Source organism: Ostrinia nubilalis, chromosome 10, assembly GCF_963855985.1.
Source record: "Ostrinia nubilalis chromosome 10, ilOstNubi1.1, whole genome shotgun sequence".
In the NCBI taxonomy this organism is placed as follows: Eukaryota; Metazoa; Arthropoda; class Insecta; order Lepidoptera; family Crambidae; genus Ostrinia; species Ostrinia nubilalis.
Genome location: NC_087097.1, coordinates 8056675 through 8078401, shown reverse-complemented (window position 1 = coordinate 8078401; position 21727 = coordinate 8056675). Strand labels below are relative to the sequence as shown.

The following is a 21727-nucleotide window of genomic DNA, read 5'->3' as shown; positions in this document are numbered from 1 at the left end:
TTGATATGCCCAATTTTGATTGGCAAACTCGTCTTTTTGCTATTAATATGTAGTAGGTACATTACTATTATTAGTGTAATTGGTTGATTTCTAGATTTATTCTTTGCAACACGAAGAGAAATTTATTTGATTTATATCATTCGTCATGTGCGATTAATTGTAGGTAATTATTTTTATTTTCCTGGATAATTTGTACAGGCATTTTATTTAATTGTTTATATCGTGAGATTCTTTTTTCTTAGCTTTGATTACTTTTTAGTCTTTAGTCGTTTAATTTTGTATGCGAATATTTTCATCGTTCTGCTAGTGGTTGCATTAGTTTTGATTTAGATTTAATCATTCTAAGACCAATTTACTTGTAGAGATTAGAAGTATTGAATTCATAAGTACGTTTAAGCCGGTTCAGGGTACTCGAAAGTGCTAGAGTTGGGTAGTACTTTGGTTAGTGCACCTCTCAATGCAGTAGAGTACCTAAATTCAGAAGGGTATAGGATAACGTAGATCTTAGGCAAGAAAGTCCGCAGACCCTGACAGCGGTGCTTAATGTAGAGTTCGTTATCAAATAATCGCTTTTTGAAGTAATTACTAGTTCTCTTTTCCTCAATACTGAGGATTGTGAAAGTGAAGCGTTTGAGGTTGATGACATACTATATTCTTTGCTGTTAGTCCGGCGTGTTGATTGAAATTACCAGATATTTAAAAAATAAGTTGCGCGTAAGTAACAAGTAGAGTTCCAACATAGAGTTATTTGGGGCTATAATTATTTCGTTAATTTGGAAGTCTAATTTCGATTTCAGAACTCACGGAATGTACATTGTAGACTTGAATTTTACGTTTTGAAATTACTAGCTGTGGTTATAGTCCTAATCAGACGCGTACTGTCTCATAATTTGGATTGTTAAAATTTACGCGTTAAGGATTGCCGCAACTGGTATTCTACCAGTTAAAGCATCTTTTATTGACTGTATATTCTGTACTACCAATATCTGGTCTATGACGGAGCAGTAGAGTACGGCAAGTGAACGGCCTTGCGCGAAGGGTCGGCCGCCGGTCAATGGGCCAGTTACTACTCCTCAGAACTCTCAGTTTCGAGCGCGGTTAGAAATGACGCCGCTTTGTTATGCAATAGAAACCATTTCCAATATAAACAATAACAAACGCAATGGAATATTAATAAATATTTCATGTTTTTCTTTTTTTAGTACTTTGGTAAGTATATCCCTCAGATCATAGAAGGGAATAGATGTGAAACGGGGGCGTGGCGCGTGTCTCCGCGATATGCCCAGAAACGAACATCGCCCGCGACGCCAGGTTAGTCGCGATTCAGTCGTACTGAGGAAATGTTCTCCGATATTGTTGGATAATGCGTCGTAACGTGCAATAACATAAGTGAAACGAAGAACTACAGGAACAATGAAGTCATTTACCACATGTAAGTATTGCAAATCCATTGGTATTTTGCTTATAAATAAAAAAAACTAAACATTTTTACGAACGAATTCAGTGCCGTGACATTTACTGCGATATCGAAATTAGTGGTGATAAAAATTCAAACACGTTGTACATTGACGATTTAGTTAGCAACCACTTTATGTCATGCGTAACTACTGCGCAATGTATTTTATTTCTTCCGATATCCACTGACGCGTGAAAATACACAGTACGGCCGCATGTGCCGGTCGTAACATAGTGCAGGGCTCGTGTTCTAATACGGTTTCCTATTATCGATAAATAGAAGTAAATTATTATTTTCTATTTTCTAATTTTGAATGAAAAAATCATGAGTTGCTTGCGATTTTTAAGTTTTTACAAAAACAATAACAATAGTAGAAGGGATTTGTAACTGTCAACTATGTAATTACTATAAGAGCTAGTTGAAAGCCTAATATAGGCATTATTTTTGATAAACATAGGCGGTACGAATTTCGCCATAATTAAAAAGTTAATGCGCGATAGTAGTTAATAATAATTACAGTGATCCTGTTATTATTATTAAAGTAAATAATAATATATTACCAATATTGTAAATACTGGTAAAAATCGCAAGTACCTACTTAACCCATGACTTTTCATACAAACTTTGTCAGTCTATAACTTCTATACTCCATCGATAACGACATTGAGCTTTGGTTGGGGTAAATTAATATAAGGTAACTTCATTTAGTCCCAATAATTGATTCTGAGTTTTTCGTCCATACAAAATGGAACTGACTCCTTTATGCAAAAATCGTTAAAGAACATAATAATAACGTATAATAATAAAAAGGTTTTCATACAAGCATTTTTTAAACCAATTTCGAGCCTTGCCCCGAGGATTTAAAGTATCGATATCTTATCGACTCCATTTTATCTTTCTTCTCTCTAATTGCTTTTTTCAAAGTGTGCGTCACGTCACGCGGCCATTGATTGGCCATAAGGCACGCCTTCTGGCCAATCACAGCACTTTTAAGCCGGTTGCACATGTTGTCGTAGACTCTCAGTCGCTTTGTTTTTACACAGTTGAATGTGTGTGTGGGAGCTGTGGTGGGGGAAATGTGGGGACACTGGTTCTCGTTGTAGTTACGCGCGACTTCATATCTATTCTCTTTCTATGATCTGAGGTATATCCTAATACTTCTCCATGAATCTGCTATTAGACGTGATGTCTTGAACTAACATACTATTCACTAATAGATACTCGGTTTCTGAATTGAGATACTTAGCTTGAGCATGCTCATTTTCTACTTATGCCTATTGCTATGATTTTTAGCATGAGCGCGCTCAATTTTAAATCTAAATTAGGCAACGGGGCGTAAGTACCTACATAATTAACAGGTAAATGTTGTTCCTATCACAACCTCATTTAGTTGATTGCGAGCAAGTAAGAGGAGCAGAAGCAGATATCTCGGGGGGCCTGCTAAGATCGTAATTGTCAAACTAATACTGATTCGTTTAATGAGACTGATAAAACGTTGTTATTAACGCGAGCATTTTGTATGTGATTTGAAGTTATTTTAGGCACTTCTGCACTATTGTTATTGTGATTCTGATACGATTTCTTTTCTAATCAGAAGGGTGGGCAGTCGTTGAGATGACAGCGCGAAAATCGTCGGCATCCACTAATTATGACCCTTATGTACCACTATATTGACAAAGTTCTCCGTCTTCGTACGCGATATTGGAAATTTGGCATCTACCATCGGCTGATCTGACATTAGGCGTAGTCTGGCTTTGATATTCAATTTTCAACTGTATTACCTTAACAATCAGTTCAAAATTGATTACTAGAAAATTATTTGACAGACGATTTCTACTCTCGACAAATGCATTTGAATTAGCCCACAGTTTCTCTTTGGATATGTTGAGACGTAATCATTGTTTTTTAATGATTGATGTTTGAAATAATAATCACGAAATAAAAATGAACATGTATGAAATATTATAACAATAAAATAATACCTATGTAAACGAACTGCCAACAGTTCGTCCACCCACGATGTCAACGATTCTGTTATTATTGAATTGATTTCTTTTGATCATTATTTCCTTATTCATTAAAGTATTTGTTGTCCACAAACAAGTCACTAATACGCTCTGAAAAGTTTGAAGCTAGAAATTGGCTTGATACTTGTAAATGGAACACTTTATTTATACAATTAAACTGATCGGCGATTTGTTTTTCCCTAATTGGATTCTAATAATTTAGATTATATAGATTATTTAAGCTATAATTAGCAGCATTAAAACACCAAGTTCGAATCAGACCTATACTTGAAGGGTTCCGTAGTACAAGTACCTAAGTACATGCTTGTACATATTTTTCATTAATCCTGTAAAACTACTTATATTTCGTACAGGGAATTAATACTTAAAGAAATATTATCTAGTGAGAAAAAAGCTTTTTGACTCGACTAGGTCCTATAATTGGGCCACAAAGATTAACATGATTATTAGCCCTATATTTCACCGGGACACCATGGCGGCGCAACATGTCGCCGGCTACCAACAAAATGTATACAACTCTATAGAGAGTTACTCACCTGGTGTCCGTTTGGTTGCGCAAAGCTGTATACATTTTGTTGGTAGCGGTGACTGGTTGCGCCGCCATGGTGTCCCGGTGAAATAGAGCCCTTATTGATGTATAGTTATTATATTATTCAGCTTCGGCACATAAATTAATTATCTTGATAAGAAAATTATATACTTATGATCGCTGGTTCGTGCCGATTGATACTTAAATAAAGTTATGAAATGAAATATACCCATGACTTCGAGTTAATGGAGTAAGTTCTCGACCTTTGCCAGTCAAGGCAGAGCTAATTTCAGTTTCGTTTTGCCGCTATCTTTTATGGTCATCCACCCGGCCATATTTGTGCGCGACCTTTGGGGCAAGTTTTGTAAATGATATTATTTTCGGCCTAGACTGGTACTGGAACGTACGGCCATTTCACTTTGTTTTTTTGGAAGAAAAAAGCAAAATAAATCGCCGTTTCAAATACTTACGGAAGAGATACGCTCGTTAATCGAACAACTTTTTACTGTTACAAAAATACGTTCGGTGTGTCACATTAATTATCGCCTTACACTACCGATGATGTATTAATAATAAAAAATATCAGTATCTTTTTAGCAAAATTTACCCGAGCCAAAAAAATAAGTAATTTAATTATTTGTTACATCACATCAATCTATTTTTTGTGTAGTAAACAGTAAGTGTTAAACATAAGTGTTAAATTCCTTATCGTTTTATTTTGTTACTTTCCGAGAAATTATATCATCAAAGCGACGAATAATGATTGGACAGAATTTGTAGAGTAAGATCACCGACGGACTTTACTTAACAATACATAAAGGTTCATTTACATGGGTTCAAACGTTTGCCCCAAGTGTTTGCTGTAGATACATGATAAGGATACTCGATCCATTATTCTTTACAATGTATTCATCTTATTGACGCGTGATGTGCGATCAGACCGAAGATCCGTCCCACCAAACCTGTCAGTTCATTCTTATGTCATGTCTTGCATAAATCCATTTGTCACTCTATATTGTTTGCTGTACCCGATTGACTTGTATGAAAAAAGCTTGTCAGCTCATGATCCGATGTTTGTGGGCTGTAACGCCGCCTCCGGTGTATTAAATTAGGCCTATTGTCCACTACTTCACAAGATATCATACGATCTATTAACTACAAAGTGGTAACAAACGGTATCTTAAAAACGTTTGATGCAATCATAATTTTTCGTAGATGAATGTAGCGCGTGTGATTGACACACGTCAAACTCGTAGCAGATTCGTAGTCGATTTTAAACGCTACGCATCTACGTTTATGTTAACTACGCTACGAATGCGTTAATTTTGCTCGCAAATTAGCATCTGTTAACTAATGGAAATGATCAATAGATATAGAGGCACTTTCACCTTATTTCATCACCTTTTGTAGTTCACGCTAGAATATTTTTCCCACATATTGATACTGTAATGTCCTTGGCACTTCTTTTATGACTACAAAACGCTCTAAAGAGTGTTTGTAATATTTTATTCTGCCTTTCTCACATAATTTTACAGTTATTTGACAAGAATTTCACCTTAACAGTGTATATTGCTAGCAAGCATGTAGACGAAGGCCCTATCAGGCCTGACTCCGGCGAGATGGGCCGATAGCGTCCATTGTGAACGGTTCATACAAGGCGATACTCCCTATTAGTGGACGTCTAAATATTGTATTGTACGTGAACTCCGTCCTAAAACATCGCATTGTTTCAGACTCACCATGTAGGTTAACCACAAATAATGTTATGAGCTGGAAATGTAGAGCGCAAACAGACATGCAGTGGTTTAATTCAATCCACAACTTTAAATTCGTTCAGCGGATTCTGAAGCGAGCTAATATTATTTTGAAAAGTTTGAATCATTGTTGGCCTGCTATTAACTGAATTAAATAGTTGTATCAGCGGTAATTCTTCGGTAGTTCTCTTCTTTTGCGTTCGTTACGCATAATGATTACAGAATATGAAGTGAAATTTTGAGTTGCTCTGTTAAATTGTCCAGGACATTATTATTTTGTGGTAGCCCTAGATGTGTGGTCGAAATTGATGTGCAACATAGATAGTTCCTGATTCCGCCGCAAGCGGCGCTGGTGTTTAATAGCCAAGGTCCGTTGTTTCGCTTAACATTGGGATATTAATTGAATAGCTCGCATAATTGGGCGGGTAATATTGAAAGCTTTTGCACTGGCCCCAGGCTATAACTGCCAAGTACACTGATGGCTATTTTGACCCTTATTGCATGGGTATAGGGAAAACAGACCATTGGTTTGGACTATGTGATTTTATATTAACGAACGATTACAATGATGGTTTACAAACAATGTAAGCTTAATTTAACCTTGTTTCGTTTGCGAAAGCGAAGTCCTTTACAAATTAAAAAACACACGATCCTTCTAGCTATAGACACAGAATAATAATAAGTAGTATGGATGAAAAAATCCAATTTTAAAACAGTTGTGTTAGTTCAGGCCGGATTTTCAGTGGTCACGGTTGTGAAGGCTGAGTGAACAGCTTTAAGATAATGCAGATACGTCGTATATTGTGTTCATCTGTAACTGAGCCAATTGTTCGATAGCCGTGACCCGATTAGCGATGCACATCGGTGTGCATCGCTTGCAGTGGCCTCGCGTCGCTTGCAAGGGCGCGCCCTTTGTGTATAGGGAACATAATTAGTAATTACTGATATGACATGTCTTGGCTTGTGTACCATTAAGATCATTATCATTGTCATCATCTTCCGATCAAGCTGGATGGGTAAAGCTAGTGCCTACTTTATATTGGGGTGTATTTACCGCATTTCCTTTCTTTATGATGACTCTTGAAAGTGGACGTAGCATCAGGTAATCTCTATAATTCTGTAGCATCTCAAAATATTATACTACTTATTAACAAAAATGTAAGAAGAAATAAACTGTTGAGGTGCTGTTGACTGTCACATAATATTGTGTCCAGGTTTTTTAATAGATAATGATTAATCAAATATTGTAAATATTAGGTATAACATTACTGAATTAGTTAGTGATATTTACAAGTAAAAACAAAAGACAATCGAAACTGAACGAGAAAAAAGAAAAAATTCTTAGTGACCTGGCCAAAGAGTTTTGACCGCATGTGACCTCCATACCTCTGATAGCAAAAGTTTTTTTTCGTATTATGAGTATTTATTCTAGTAATGTCACTACCACCACAGAATAATAATAAGTACTACGTACAGAAGTTTTACTTCGCGAAGGTATTTAAAAAAATGTATGCTCAATGTCAATAACAATATGGTGTAATTTAGCCTGTCTTAAGAGTCAAGCACCATTTTGTTGACAAACGTCAGTGATCGGCACTGCGCCGAAGCTATAGGGCTGACTTCGGTAAAATGATGTGACGTGAGGTGCCAAACTGCGGAAAATGGCGGAGGAAATACATGATTTAGCATGAATTATCATGAATAATATTAACTAATTATTTAGCTCTCAGTGTCTTCTGTTCTCTCTGTTTCTTCCATCATACACAAGAATACGCGTGCGTGAGTCAATGTTCGCTCGTATGTGAGGCCTTGTCGAATAGTATCCTGTAGGTGGGCCATCGTGCGTGTTTTGTTTTCGATGTAAACTCGCGGAGATGAACAGGCCTGCTACCACATGCAAATTAAATCGCTGCATTCGCGCTTTGCAGTAGTTACTTTGTACAACGACCGGCCTCGTGTCGCTTACAAGGTCGCGCCCTTTTGATGGCATACTGTGTACAATGTGCGCTTTTAATTACAGTGCCGAGCGCATAATGTAATAATTTTGTAATTTAGAGGCACCAATAGAGCATTAAACATCTTATCAGGCATCCAACATTAGTATTATTTTTTGATCGGAAGCAATTCAGAATAAATGATCCGTAAACATACCTGCGCAAATATACCTATTTGTTGAAACCTTCACCAGTTTATTTAGACTGTGGTAGTCTTGAATATATTGAATAACAAGCGGCCGCCCGCGATTTCGTACGCTTAGACCCCGTTTTAGGGATGGAGTTTCGTAAAATCCGTTCTTAGTGAGCACCTTCATTCTAAAAGGAACCCCCAGGCAAAATTTGAGACTCCTAGCACTTGTTGTTTCTGAGATTTCGTGATGAGTGAGTCAAATAATGATGAGTGCGATTGTGGTCAAATAACTGCCTTGTTATGCATAAAAAAAAATCAATCAGTGACCTTTCGCTTTTATAAATATAGATTATTCCTTTGATTAAAAACTTTATCTGGCGCAGCTGTTCACAATTTCGCGCAAAAATGCTTTTTGAGTGGTAGAAAAGATGTTTAGCTCATGACACAAAGATGAAGATTATAATTTGTCATTGTTAAGTTTTTTCTCTACACCACAGAGAACATCATGCCAATCAATCAACCATCGATCAAGTCGTCTGTTTTTGCGGCGCCCTCTCGCGGCAATAGTGATGTAGGTACACATTTATGGTCGGAAAAGTCAAAAGTAAAAATGATTTACTTACTTGTTTACACTATTTTATACCTAAGTAAAAAGTAAATATCTATTATAAAAAGTCTTAAAAGTAACTCATTGTTTGCTATTTAGGCTGAGTAACACCATTTGGTAGCACCACCTAAATAACTTTAACCGTAACTACATATACGGTGTTTTTTGTATGGATTTTGACAGATTTTTAACGTTTGTTAAAGTTCAAGTAAGGTACCATACCACAAAGTAAGAACCCAGCCTAAGCTTTTAAAAATCGCTTTTACAATGAAGTTTTGCAGTCTCTCACTCAAGTTTTTCAGTCAAATCTTTAGATTATAAAGTGTTATCAAAATTATAAATGAAAATAATAAAGGCGTAGATTCTGATAACAACAGCTACAACTGCTACAACTGTGGTGACACCAGCGTAAATTAATAATACGCAAAATTAATGTTACGCAAGTTACCTTCGTAGCGTAAGAGTAAATTCTCAGCATCCCTAGCGTTAGATGTGCCTCGCTTGATCCGATAACGTCAACACATGACATCATGGCGATAAATCCATGTAACGCAACAATTTGTCACTCACGACTGCGTGAGGAGTGTTCCAATGTGACAAGTGGAACAGGTGACTGACTTTTTAGGGTTATACGATTGTGGAATTGCTGGATTTTCCTTTTTAATTAATCGAAGCACTTTTTTTTGCGAGTAGCTATGCTATTAATTTGAATTTTATACTCGTAAGTTTACTAATACAATGTTATGCAATATTGTATGCTATTAAGTCGTATATTTCTTATGAACAGACACTAATGACTATTATAATGCTTCTGAGTAATTTACCTATTTTTTTGGATATCAATCATTGATTTAAATTATCGTAAGTTACTTAGCTTATTTATTTGATTTAGGTATTTTGACGCCCGTATTCACAAACGATGCTTGCTTAAGTGAAGCAACAAATCGAACGCACAGCGTTGAATAGAGTTCTGTGACTGGTTCGTGTGTACCCCTGTGCGTCCACGCGCACTGTGAGATCTCATAGTAATGTTGTGAATACGGGCGTGAGTTTGTGCAGGCCATAACTGAGAGTAACACTTAGTTGAAGTTGTAATACCTAAATGAATATTTGAAATCGATTTGAAACGATAAATCATTTAATATTCAGTAAATCGATAAAAACCACATAGTAAACCGGCAACTAATACACTTACATAACGGAATCGGTCGAACAATCACGTTTAGGTTTTCTCCCCCCTCGGGAGCGCACGTAAAATGGAAAACTTTCCTACAGTTTGTATAACAAATGTGATTTATGCATGCCTCAGTGGAATTTAGTAATAATAACTTTGAATTCCTCAGATTTATTGACTAGGAAAATATGTTAATAAAGTGAAAATATTTGGAAATAAAACGAATAGTGTCCAATGGCGTTTTTAAAAAACTCGTAACGGTGGGCGGTTAAAATTGCTTGCCTAAGGTTATTGATTTCAAGAAATTAATCAGTCAGTTTTTATATGTCTTACAGTATTACTGTTTATATTCTTGAGTATATAAAGTTTTATGTAGAGTTCTTTGTACTACGTACCCTTGCTTTGTGTCGGACTTACGGTCCCAGCGGAAGCCTCGGCATACAATCAGAATACTCATCGAGTTATTACAGTAACGCAAACCAAAACGCAATGATAATCCGACCAATCATTACTTATATTACAGCCAACTATTCATTTTCCTTTAGTCAATTACCAACAAGGAGTTAGAGCGCACGATTTTCAATTTAATGACTATTTCCTGCGATATTATGAAGTACATCAATATATCAATAACTATCAGTTAAATGTGTGACGCGTGTGTGTGTTAGGTGTAATATACTTTATGAAAAAACTAAAAATTAGTGTATAAAAAGTGCAATGGATATTTTTTACAAACGTGTGATAACGTGAAAATTTCCCGCCTAGCGCAGTGTTTTATGTATTTTCATGGTGACAGTTTTCCCGCTCGGTAATCATGGCGCCATCAAGCGGCGGCCGCGGGTACTACTTCGTTTCATGTCCGAACCGTCAGAGCACGTTCAAAGCACGCTTGAAAGATTTGACTACCCGGTAAGAGATGGCGTTGTTATTGCAAAATAAACAGCCTAGTCACATTTTTGTTGGATGGTCGGAAAACATTAAGTTTTTCAGATTAAAAAAAAATTAATTGTTTTTATAAATTTTAATTAGGTTTTCACCATTTTCTTATTTGTCATCACTATCAAACTGAATTTAGGTTCCTAAACGAAGTGAAAAGTAAAATTCTTGTAAAATAATGAAGTCGGTTAAAAATTCGGAACCTATGTACCTACACATTGGACATTATTCCACGCTGGAAAAATAATTATGACTCAGTTTTTCAATGAAATTTTTCTTTGTTCGCAGGCAGAGCCTGGGGATACGATAGCAACAACCAAAGAAGGTGAGACCTCATTTTATTAAGTCCTTATGTAATTATTATTATTATTTAGATATAAATTGGCTTTCCTTATTAATATTTTATTTTATTTTGCAGAAGAATGGGTGACTCGCAAGACGAGCGAGGTGACGACGACTCGTCAGATCGCGACGCGGGTCAAGCGTGAGCTGCTTCTGGAAGATGGCAGGATCCTGAAGGACTCCGGGCCCAAGATATCCACTTCAGTCAATGAGGATACTCACACCACCAATCTGCAGCAAACTGAGGCAAGCAATATCAGATTTATTAGAGGTTCTGTTGAAATCTGCTGCCTTACGAAATTAATTTAGACTATTTATGTATTTGCATCTACTTATGGTTCCTGAAATTCAGGTTTGTCCTCTTGAATCATGGTAACTTCAATTTCCGTCGAACACTGGACTATTGTGTTGAACCCACTCCTAACACTCCCAAGAATACCTAGGTACCTATATTTATTTAGCTGAACTCCAGAAATATTTGTATTCTAAAAAGTATAAAGTATAGTTTAAATCTATGTCACATTTTTTTTATAAACTAAACCTAGGTACCTAAGTATATCAAAAATATTTATTTCCTTCCAAAATTCCGATTTTCTTCAGTCATCACAAACCGTCTTTCAAGTCATCAACACAGTGAGGGATTTTTTTAACTAGTTTTAATGTTTTCAGCACCGGGTACCCGATGATCCGGTCTCTAAGGATGAGCCTGCTGCGATCTCTGGTGCGGTGGGCGGTGCCATAGGAGCTCCGATAGACGGTAATAATATCTACATTGAGTTTTTGGTCTGTAAGTCAAAGGAAAAGCATGTGAAAATTCATCACATTTTACAATATTGCTCGTGAAAAATTGACGCGTTTATTCACGTTTGTGACGAATTTACTTTAACTAGGGGTTGCACCATCTTTACTTTTGTCAGGGCACCGGGAGTCCCACACACCACCTTGTCCCCCGGCAGTGGTGACGGTGCGTAAAGCATTTCCTCCGCGACAAAAAAAGTCTTTACTTTTGTACTCTATGACAAACGCGAAAAGCCTGTCAAACTCCATACAAAAACACCGGTTATAGTTGCAGTTACGGTTAAAGTTAAGGTGGTGCAACTTACAAATGTTTGTGTTGAGTTTTATCATTACAGTATTACTACACTGCTGATGTGATAAATCTATACTTAGTTAATATTGTATTTACCTACTAAGCTCAGTTAATTAAACAATCGTGACGGCTAATTAACTTCAACTGTTAAACACTGGTTATTAGCAGTTCAATCATGTAAATGGTTAACATTAACTGTACACCGAATTCTACCTTTATTTATGGATCATTCCATCTCATTAGTCAATATTGCTTTGTATCATGTGTGATACTTATTTCTGTGTGTTGTTATCTTCATCATTAAAAAGCCATTAGTAATTTTAAGTCCGACAAGCAATTTGTAACAGATATGAAACAAAAAGTAATTTATACGCAAGGTTCTTGGTTTGTTTTCCGGGAGCCTAATGCAATTAAAAATTAGTAGGAGCGCGAAGATGAATGATGATGAACTTTTTATTGGTACAGACTACAGATTCTTGCTAACTGACTGGGTTTCTAAAAATAGAGTCAGTGCCAATAGATTTTGGTAATTTTGGAATAAAATAGGTATTTCAATGACCCTAACGTTATTTTATTTTGCAATCGAATATGTACACGTTTTACCAAGTTTTTAAAAGACGTAAAATTGGGTAAATATATTTCTCTAGTCGCATCTTACGACGTTTACGGGAACCACGCAGCCACCCCTAAGTTTGTCCAGGATAGAGGGTGTTTAAGACAAATCCTTTTGCTTCTTGTAAATTAGAGAATTTCTGCAGTGCTAACAAAATGAGACGATGATGATGATAATTATTTTTATAATAGAACCCGATGGCTTGGTCCTGGACGGTGTGATCGCCCCAGCCGGCACCAAGGTGCTGGTCTCCTCACGCGTGGTGGCGAACCCAGATGGGAAGGTGCGGGAGAGCAAGGACCATCGGGTCCTCACTAGAAACGTCACCGATCACGTCCGGGAGACCGAAGAACGGTTCCACCGAGGAGACACTACACATGACGTGAGTACTTTTTTTTTTATAAAACTACGCAACACAATAAGAGCTGGCTGACAAGACATTTCCTCTTTTTTCGAAATTTATAATAGAATTTTCAAATTGGAATGCATAGGTAAAGTCACTTGTTTCGTCATTCATTTCTTTATTTTAGCACAAATTGGACTTACCACTGTTCATGCTGTGGTTCGATTCATAGAAGTTACTTAGAACATAACCACAGAGTGACAGTTAAAATACCGGTATTTATAATTACCATATTACACTCAGGTTATTAGCAGCTGATTTACTGATATTACAACATTGTATTTTGATTAATATGTAACAGATAGCCTTATTTATTTCGTCGAATCAATCATGATAACATTTTCAGGTTTGAATTGCATCAAACGTTTGACTGCACATTTTGTTGGTTGTTTTACTGTTACATCAATTTTCGTACTCTTAACTTAGCATGTAGAGACAACCATTTATCCAATATAATATACTACCGTATCCATTGAATGCAAATTAGTTTTTACGTGTATTTCCCCCAATTCTTCAATGTCTAAACAGCAAAATTAACAGACTATCTAGAAAACAGTTTAGTGCGTTGAACCCGTATCAAACACTTTCAACTATATGACTTGTAAGACGCAGGTATATTGCCTCCTCAGTGCGGATGAATCACGATCTCCATGCAGAGAACCACTAAAACCTATAACGTATCATAACTATAAGCCATTAATTCTATAACCAATGTCAGGTCAATAGTTGTTTGCAATTTACGAATGCTTTTAACTCCATAGTATGCATGACGGAACTTATCGCTCGCCATAAGGTGTGACGACGCGTTGATTGTCAGAGGTTGGTTTCGTTCGCCATAGATAGGGAATGATAGACGCTAATGGAGGGCTGGGAATTGCGTTCCTCCCCGTAACTCGTCTAGATTGTTGAGCTATTCCTAGACTTAGATAAAGTATTTTTAACTGCACGCGTTTTATAATAAGGCAATACATATGAACGAGCCGCCTCGGAAGGTAAAATTTCTGTGGCACCGGGATACATTTTAAGCGAGGCTATCTCTATACTTAACCTCAAATCCTAATCACTCTCAATAGTAAGTGTTATCGTTGCTAAATGATACGTGTCTTTAAACGCTTACTATGCACAGCTCTCAAACTCGTTTACTCAGAGGGTTTGGTTTGTACGGTTCTGGAATTCAATAAGGAAATTGAAAACGGTACCTTTATTACAATCGTATTAACAGGAGTGCTCTAAAACGTCGTTACATCAATACATTGATTCACTGTAATAGCTGGTTTTGAACGTAATCGTAACAACTTATTGCTACATTATTACGTTTCAAAATCGATCATGTTTAGATACTGTGTCGTGTGTCCAATTTAGTTTGTAATTAATCAATAGCTTTGCAAGAGCATTTCGAAGGTATAGGAAATGAGCTGTCAGATATATAAATTGGTATTTGGCACGTCCACTTTCTATAGACTTTAGTAATTAGGTGCGGAGCTTATTACTTTATTTTTTCATATTTTCACAAACAATGGTTGAACTAATGACTTGATATCTTAAAATAGTAGTATTTCGTAGGCACATCTATGAGACTCTATGTAAAAATATAGTAAAAAATATTTCTCAAGATCTGACTTACACACTAGTCGTTTCTATTGCGACCACAAAAATTCTTCACACATACCTTGATTGCCAAAAAAGCTTGTGGTTGCTAATACATTTAGTGTTTCCGTCTCCTGACACCGACTTTCCTGTCATTGCCTCACCAAATATTGTACCTGACGATCAATGTAGGCCAGATGATTGTATCAAGTGCAGTTGGTGTGTACTCTGTGGCTTAGTTCCGTACGCGGAGGTCGTACCCTGAGGTGAAGGCAAGTGGCTGGCATTTTGAATTCGAGTGCGAAATTATGTGACCCAGCGGTTAAACGCAGCACTTAAATGGTAGAATCGAAAGACCGGGGGCTTAAGCAATTGTTTGAAGTGCAATAGATTTTCTGGCATGGAATTGACTGATGATTTGAATAACAATAAAGTAGCTAATGTTTGTAATGTAGATGAGTCTAACTAAAATCAATTCAATTACATTTGAGTTCTCTTTCAGCGATTTCAGTAAGGCAAAATTTTATGTAAAATGTACAGAAGGCTGTTGTCAATGATTCGGACTTGAAAACCAACCCTCCTTGTTGCTCATCGGATTGACTAAATCAGAATAGATTTATCAACATTTTTTTAAACTAAGTACAGTAATAAGTATACATCATAAGGATCTAGTTCAGGAACTACTCAAACACTCCATGAATGCCCTTGACATTTCAATTGTTAGGCAACTGAAGGTCATGGTAATCTAAGATTAATAAAACCAGTCTAAAATTATTAATAAAATTAGACCTGATAATATCAAATACGTTTTAGCAAAGTGCGTCGTTATAAAATTTTAAAACTTGGACGAGATTCCAAATTATGGCATGTGCTGGCGCCGCTATGTCGGTTTTTTCCATTAATAAATTATGAGCCCTTACTAATGTTATTAAGTGATTTGTTAGCGAAATATTTATTTAGCAATAACATAATAGATTTGCAAAAATATGTGTAGAAAAAAAATGGTTTTATTGACACATTTGTACAAACAAATGGTGTAAAAACCAAGGACGACCTGCAGCCAGCAGCGTTATATCAATCTACCACAAAAGCCAAAATGTCACATAGACTATTTCAATACATTCTGAACTCGGTCTGAAACCTAAATTATAAGAATGACATTATAAAGCTTAAGAATCAAGATCAATCTTGTTATATCCGTAGCATTATCAAGTGAGTTATAGAGTACAACAGCGTCCTGTCATAGATTACAAATCTAATTGGGTCTTTGGTCTATGACAGGACCCGCCATTGCGATGCTCATTGCTATCACTACCATGTACGATGTGTGAATTTTCAACTTACTTTAATTATTGGAAATACAGGAAACCTCTGTTCATCAACACAGTCTTTTATTTTCTGCCAGCGATAACAACTGGCGACGAGGATGGCAGAAAGTAAATCAAAAGGTAACCAAAATGTTAACCCACAAGATCGTCCGCACGTACCACCTAATTTCATAGAATTTTATGAAGGGAAACAAACCAGATTCAGCAGGTGGTTGGACAGGTTAGAGGGAGCATATACAATATTTGGAATTCAGGATGAAGACATCAAAGTGGCCTATTTTCTGCACTATATTGGTACTGAGGTACATGACACGTTGTGCGACTTGTTGTCGCCGGCGGAGCCAAGGACACAAACGTATAGTAATCTTAAGAAGATACTGCTAGATCACTTTGACCCTCAACCCCTGGAAATTGCAGAATATTATACATTCCATCACAGACAGCAACAGGAAGGCGAATCGGCTCGTGAATACCTGGCAGCTTTACGTAAAATGGCGGCCACATGTGGATTCGGACCATTCCTCACAACAGCATTACGAAATCAGTTTACCTGCGGAATTGCAGACAAACGTGTGCAGGGAAAATTGCTTGAAGTGAAGGAATTAACCCTTGAGACAGCACTTCAAATTGCAGTGGGGGCTGAAACACGTAAAATCTCTGAAACCTCTAACACAATAAACAAAGTCACAAGGATTACTACAAGTAAGTCATTAGTCTGCTATCGGTGTGGAGGGCCACACTTTGCAAATAAATGCCGACATTTAGATGCGGAATGCAGTTATTGCAAGAAGAAAGGACATTTGAAGAGATCGTGTTTAAAACTGAGAAGAGAGACAAAAGAGTGCAATGCAGTACAGGAACAAGAAGAATACCAGGTACAGTGTATTAATAAAGTGGATTCTGACAAAATCATTATTAAAACAAAAATAAATGGAATACCTACTAATATGGAATTAGACAGTGGAGCTGCAGTATCAATTATAGAACACAATGAGTTTCTTAGAAAATTCCCTTTTCTTAAATTGGAAAAAACAAAAATAAGGTTGCGTTCTTATTCTAATAATTTATTACATGTTGTAGGAGTTGCTACCGTAGAGGTGGAGATACAAAATGAAAAGCAGAGAAACCTGAAGCTGTTCGTGGTATCTGATGTGGACAACAACACCCCTTTGTTTGGTCGTCAGTGGCTACGTCATTTTTTCCAAGGTAGAATAACTGATATCTTAAAGGTAAACTCAGTAAATTTTAGTAATGACTCTAACAACCATGCACTAGGCAGCTTATTAAAGAAATATAGCATATTATTTGATGACTCTTGTTTAGGTGAAATAAAAGGAGAACCTGTGTCAATTCAATTAAAAGAAGGAGCAAAGCCAACATTTTTAAGAGCAAGGCCTGTACCTTTTGCCTTGCGAGACAAAGTAGGGAGAGAGCTAGATAGATTAGAAAGACAAGGTATTTTATTAAAGGTTGATTATAGTGAGTTTGCCACACCTATTGTTGCAGTACCAAAACCAAATGGCGAGGTTCGCATTTGTGGTGATTTTAAGGTCAGTTTAAATTCTCAAATAATAGTTGATGAACACCCTCTGCCTACTACAGAGGAATTGTTTTCGGGACTTGCTGGTGGGGAAAAATTCTCCAAAATTGACTTAAAATGTGCGTACCTACAATGGAAAGTCCGGGAACAGGATCAAAAATATCTCACTCTTAACACACATAAAGGACTTTATAAATGTACACGCTTAATGTATGGTTTAAACTGTGCACCTGCAAAATGGCAAAGGAAAATAGAAAACATATTAAAAGGTATACCAGGGATAGCTGTATTCATCGATGACATTCAAATTACTGCGGAAAATGACAAAGTTCATTTAGAGAGATTAGAATTAGTGTTTTCTAGACTTGCAGAATATGGATTAAAGATTAATTTAACTAAATCAAGCTTTTTACAAAAAGAAATAGAATATTGCGGTTACAAAATAAGTAAACTAGGGATACATAAGTTACCCTCTAAGATAGATGCGATACAAAAAGCCCCACCACCCAAAAACATTACAGAACTAAAATCGTTTTTAGGGTTAGTAAATTATTATGGGCGATTTTTAGGGAACCTAGCCACAACACTTGAACCACTACATAAACTACTCAGACTTGAAACAAAATGGGAGTGGACGATTGACTGTGACATAGCTTTTAAAAAAATAAAAAAGGAAATGCAATCTGACACTTTTCTTGTACACTATTCTACAAAATTACCAATTATTTTGGCAACTGATGCTTCGCCAATAGGAGTAGGTGCAGTTATATCACATGTCATGCCAGATGGCACTGAAAGACCAATACAAATGGCATCACAAACATTAAGTAAAACACAAAGAAAATGGTCTCAAATTGATAAGGAAGCATATGCTATAATATTTGGAGTCAAGAAATTTTTTCAATATTTATATGGCAGAAAATTCACTTTGCTGTCAGACAATAAGCCTTTAGTTCAAATTTTTGCTCCAAACAAACCATTACCACACATGTCGGCTATTCGAATGCAACATTATGCCATATTTTTACAAACTTTTAACTATGAGATAAAATATAAATCTTCTAAAGAAAATAGTAATGCTGATGGGTTGTCACGTTTACCAATTCAAATGAAAGAAACAAACTTATGTGAAGAATCTGATATTATTGAAATAAATCAGATCACAACCCTACCAATAACAGTACAAGAATTAGCTGCTGAAACTTGTAATGATGTGCAATTAAAAATACTATTGGAAAATTTATTATTAGGTAAAAAACTATCTCCTAAAGACAGATTCAACATTGACCAAAGTGAATTTTCTGTTCAAAGCGGATGTATTATGAGGGGCCAAAGAGTAGTAATACCGGTGAATTTAAGGAAGAGAGTTTTACATGATTTACACAGTGGCCATTTCGGTATTAACAAAATGATACTCCTCGCTCGAAGTTTTTGCTGGTGGCCAGAGATAGATAATGATATTAAATTAATGGTAGATAACTGTATAGCTTGTTGCAAACAAAAAAATAACCCAAAACAAGTAGAGAAACACCACTGGGAATATCCCTCAGAACCATTTGAGCGAGTTCATATTGACTTTGCAGGTAAATTTTTAGGTAAATATTTCCTTTTATTAATTGATGCCTATTCGAAATGGCCAGAAATTTACATAATTAACAAAATCGATACAGATAGCACGATAAAAACTTTAGATGAAATATTTTCTAGATTTGGCTATCCTAAAGTTCTAGTTAGTGATAATGGAACTCAATTCGTAAACCCAAAATTTGCTGCGTTTTTAAAACAGCGAGGAATATTTCATAAGAGATCGGCCCCTTATAACCCAGCCACAAACGGGCAAGCAGAGCGACATGTTCAAATATTAAAAAACAAGTTAAGATCGTTAAAAGCTAACGACAATAATATTCACGAAAAACTAAATCATTTTTTACATCAGTACAGAATTACCCCTCATACTACTACAAAAAAATCTCCAGCTGATTTACTTTTTTCCTACAAAGTCCGGTCACGGTTGTCATTATTGTTACCCAAACCTAACGTCAATAATGGACAAAATAATTACAATGTGTTAAGAAAATTACAGGTAGGGGACAGAGTTATAGCTAGAAATTACAGTGATCGGGAAAAATGGAAATTTGGTACTATTTTGAATAAATTAGGCTCATTACACTATACAGTTGAACTAGATTCTGGGGAGAGATGGCGTAGACACATAAATCAGATAAGGGGAGTCGGCAGTCAGATACCAAAACAGCAATTTAGACTAATAAATGACTATGACTATAATATTTCTAATGATAATTGCCCTAGCAGTAGTTTTATATATAAGCCAACCGATTGTAACTCAGAAGAGAGGGTTGAAGCAACCAATGATAAAGTTGAGAGTACTAATAATAATTCTGCTAATGTTGAAGCAAACAATCAAAATTTTGATAATACTAGCGATGATCACAGTGATAATTGTATTGCTCAACCTTCTGTTCTGGGAGGAAGAGATGAATCTCAGATACCGTTACTTAATGATGAGGGTAGAAATAACACAGAGAGTGAAGCGGTCCCTTTACGAAGAAGTACTAGAATAAAAAGAAAAGTTGTTAAATTAAACCTATAATAGAGTAAGAAAGTACTATACTTAGTTTTGTTATGTTAGATAATGCATAATGTTAGATTAGATACAGTTATTAGTTCTTGAAATAAAAGCTTAACATTTTTGTAACAGAAATAAATGTTGTTGGGGGAAGACTGTTATATCCGTAGCATTATCAAGTGAGTTATAGAGTACAACAGCGTCCTGTCATAGATTACAAATCTAATTGGGTCTTTGGTCTATGACAGGACCCGCCATTGCGATGCTCATTGCTATCACTACCATGTACGATGTGTGAATTTTCAACTTACTTTAATTATTGGAAATACAGGAAACCTCTGTTCATCAACACAGTCTTTTATTTTCTGCCAGCGATAACAAATCTAAAAATAACCCTCCTTCTGGCGCAGTCGGGTAAAAAATACAGATTTAGATATTTTATCTGTCTTTATTTAGACAAAGCGTTGCACTGTTTGTAGAACTTTCAAAGTAAATCTGTTCTAACAAAGGATTCAATCGTCTAGAATGTTGTTATGATTTCACACAAGATATTTAGTACGGTAATTTAAAAACTGTAACAACAAGCTTGCCGTTTCCCTTTGTTTGATGCACGCACTTCAAGTGCATCTTTTTCTTACAGATAAGTCATGGCTCAGTGAACAACACTTATGACATTGAATGGTAATGGATTTTCCATTCTTTTTATCTATTGTTACGCTAAAATCGCGGAAGTGATACCCTATAGTACTAGTAAATCAAACAGTATTTAACAGTACCTTGTATAAGATAGAAGTAGGCACCCTTGAAAGTACTACAGCATGATTTAGTTCGCAACGTTTGTTTCAAATCATCTCTTGCTTCAAAACTTTGTATTTACTCGACAATAACAAACCGAGACGCGCAATAGAGTCCAGTTTAACCCATAGCAAAAAGTATAAGAAATAAAATAATGCTCACTCGTACCTTACAAATTGACAACCGAACGGCGGACGCATAAATGCGAAACACTCTTATCGAGAAACAACAGTAAGATAAACAGCGTAAAATGGGGCAGCGCTTTATTCAGATGAGCGCTCACATAAATCGATGGTGATTTTGAAATTATAATTTGTTCACGGAGATAGGACGCCGCGGGCACCTCGCCCACGCGGCTCGCGGGGCGCTGCATCGCTCTGAAAGCGCTGCGTGTATGTAGTGCACGCTTTTTGCAGACGCAACTTCAGAATTCATTTGTTTTTTTTTTTGTAATTAGAGTCTTTAATTAGGCAATAGTGTACGCTAAGCTTTTTGCAGACGCAACTTCAGAATTCATATTTTGTTTATTTGTTATGTAGCGGAAAAATATTTTCTTGCGAGGCTCAGGTGTGTCGCAAGTGGGCAAGGATATTTGCGCTACCAGCGCTTTCTTGTCAATCATGTAGAATATCATAGAGTAATCTTGCTTGTAATCCTCTAAATCTCAAATCTAATTTCAATCTCGATGGCGACAACAAAGACAGCAGCAAAAAAATAAGTAGTAGGTATTCTGATACGGAGCTTACGAGATGTAACTACGCAATGCAAACAAGTACACTCAAGTGCTAAATCATGTTGCTTTAAGTTCAACAATGCATCAGTCAAGGTTACG

General features: G+C 36.2%; 2 protein-coding genes across 4 annotated transcripts in view; both read left to right on the top strand.

Annotated features, from left to right (window-relative positions):
- LOC135075097 (serine/arginine repetitive matrix protein 1) overlaps nt 1–21727 on the top strand; it is a 131027-nt gene that overhangs the window by 28693 nt on the left and 80607 nt on the right. The window contains exons 2-6 of one of the 3 annotated variants that reach the window (XM_063969435.1): nt 10220–10583; nt 10899–10935; nt 11029–11198; nt 11622–11709; nt 12847–13037. In XM_063969435.1, coding sequence (XP_063825505.1) covers nt 10461–10583; nt 10899–10935; nt 11029–11198; nt 11622–11709; nt 12847–13037 — 609 coding nt within the window. In that variant the 5' untranslated portion in view covers nt 10220–10460. Of the gene's footprint in view, nt 1–10203; nt 10584–10898; nt 10936–11028; nt 11199–11621; nt 11710–12846; nt 13038–21727 lie in introns of those variants that run through there. The other 2 variants (XM_063969434.1, XM_063969436.1) reach the window with 2 other exon arrangements.
- LOC135075098 (uncharacterized protein K02A2.6-like) lies at nt 15841–20465 on the top strand. Its single transcript, XM_063969437.1, has 2 exons — nt 15841–16848; nt 17054–20465. The coding sequence occupies exons 1-2, from the start codon at nt 16725–16727 to the stop codon at nt 20122–20124; spliced, it is 3195 nt and encodes a 1064-aa protein (XP_063825507.1). The 5' UTR covers nt 15841–16724; the 3' UTR covers nt 20125–20465.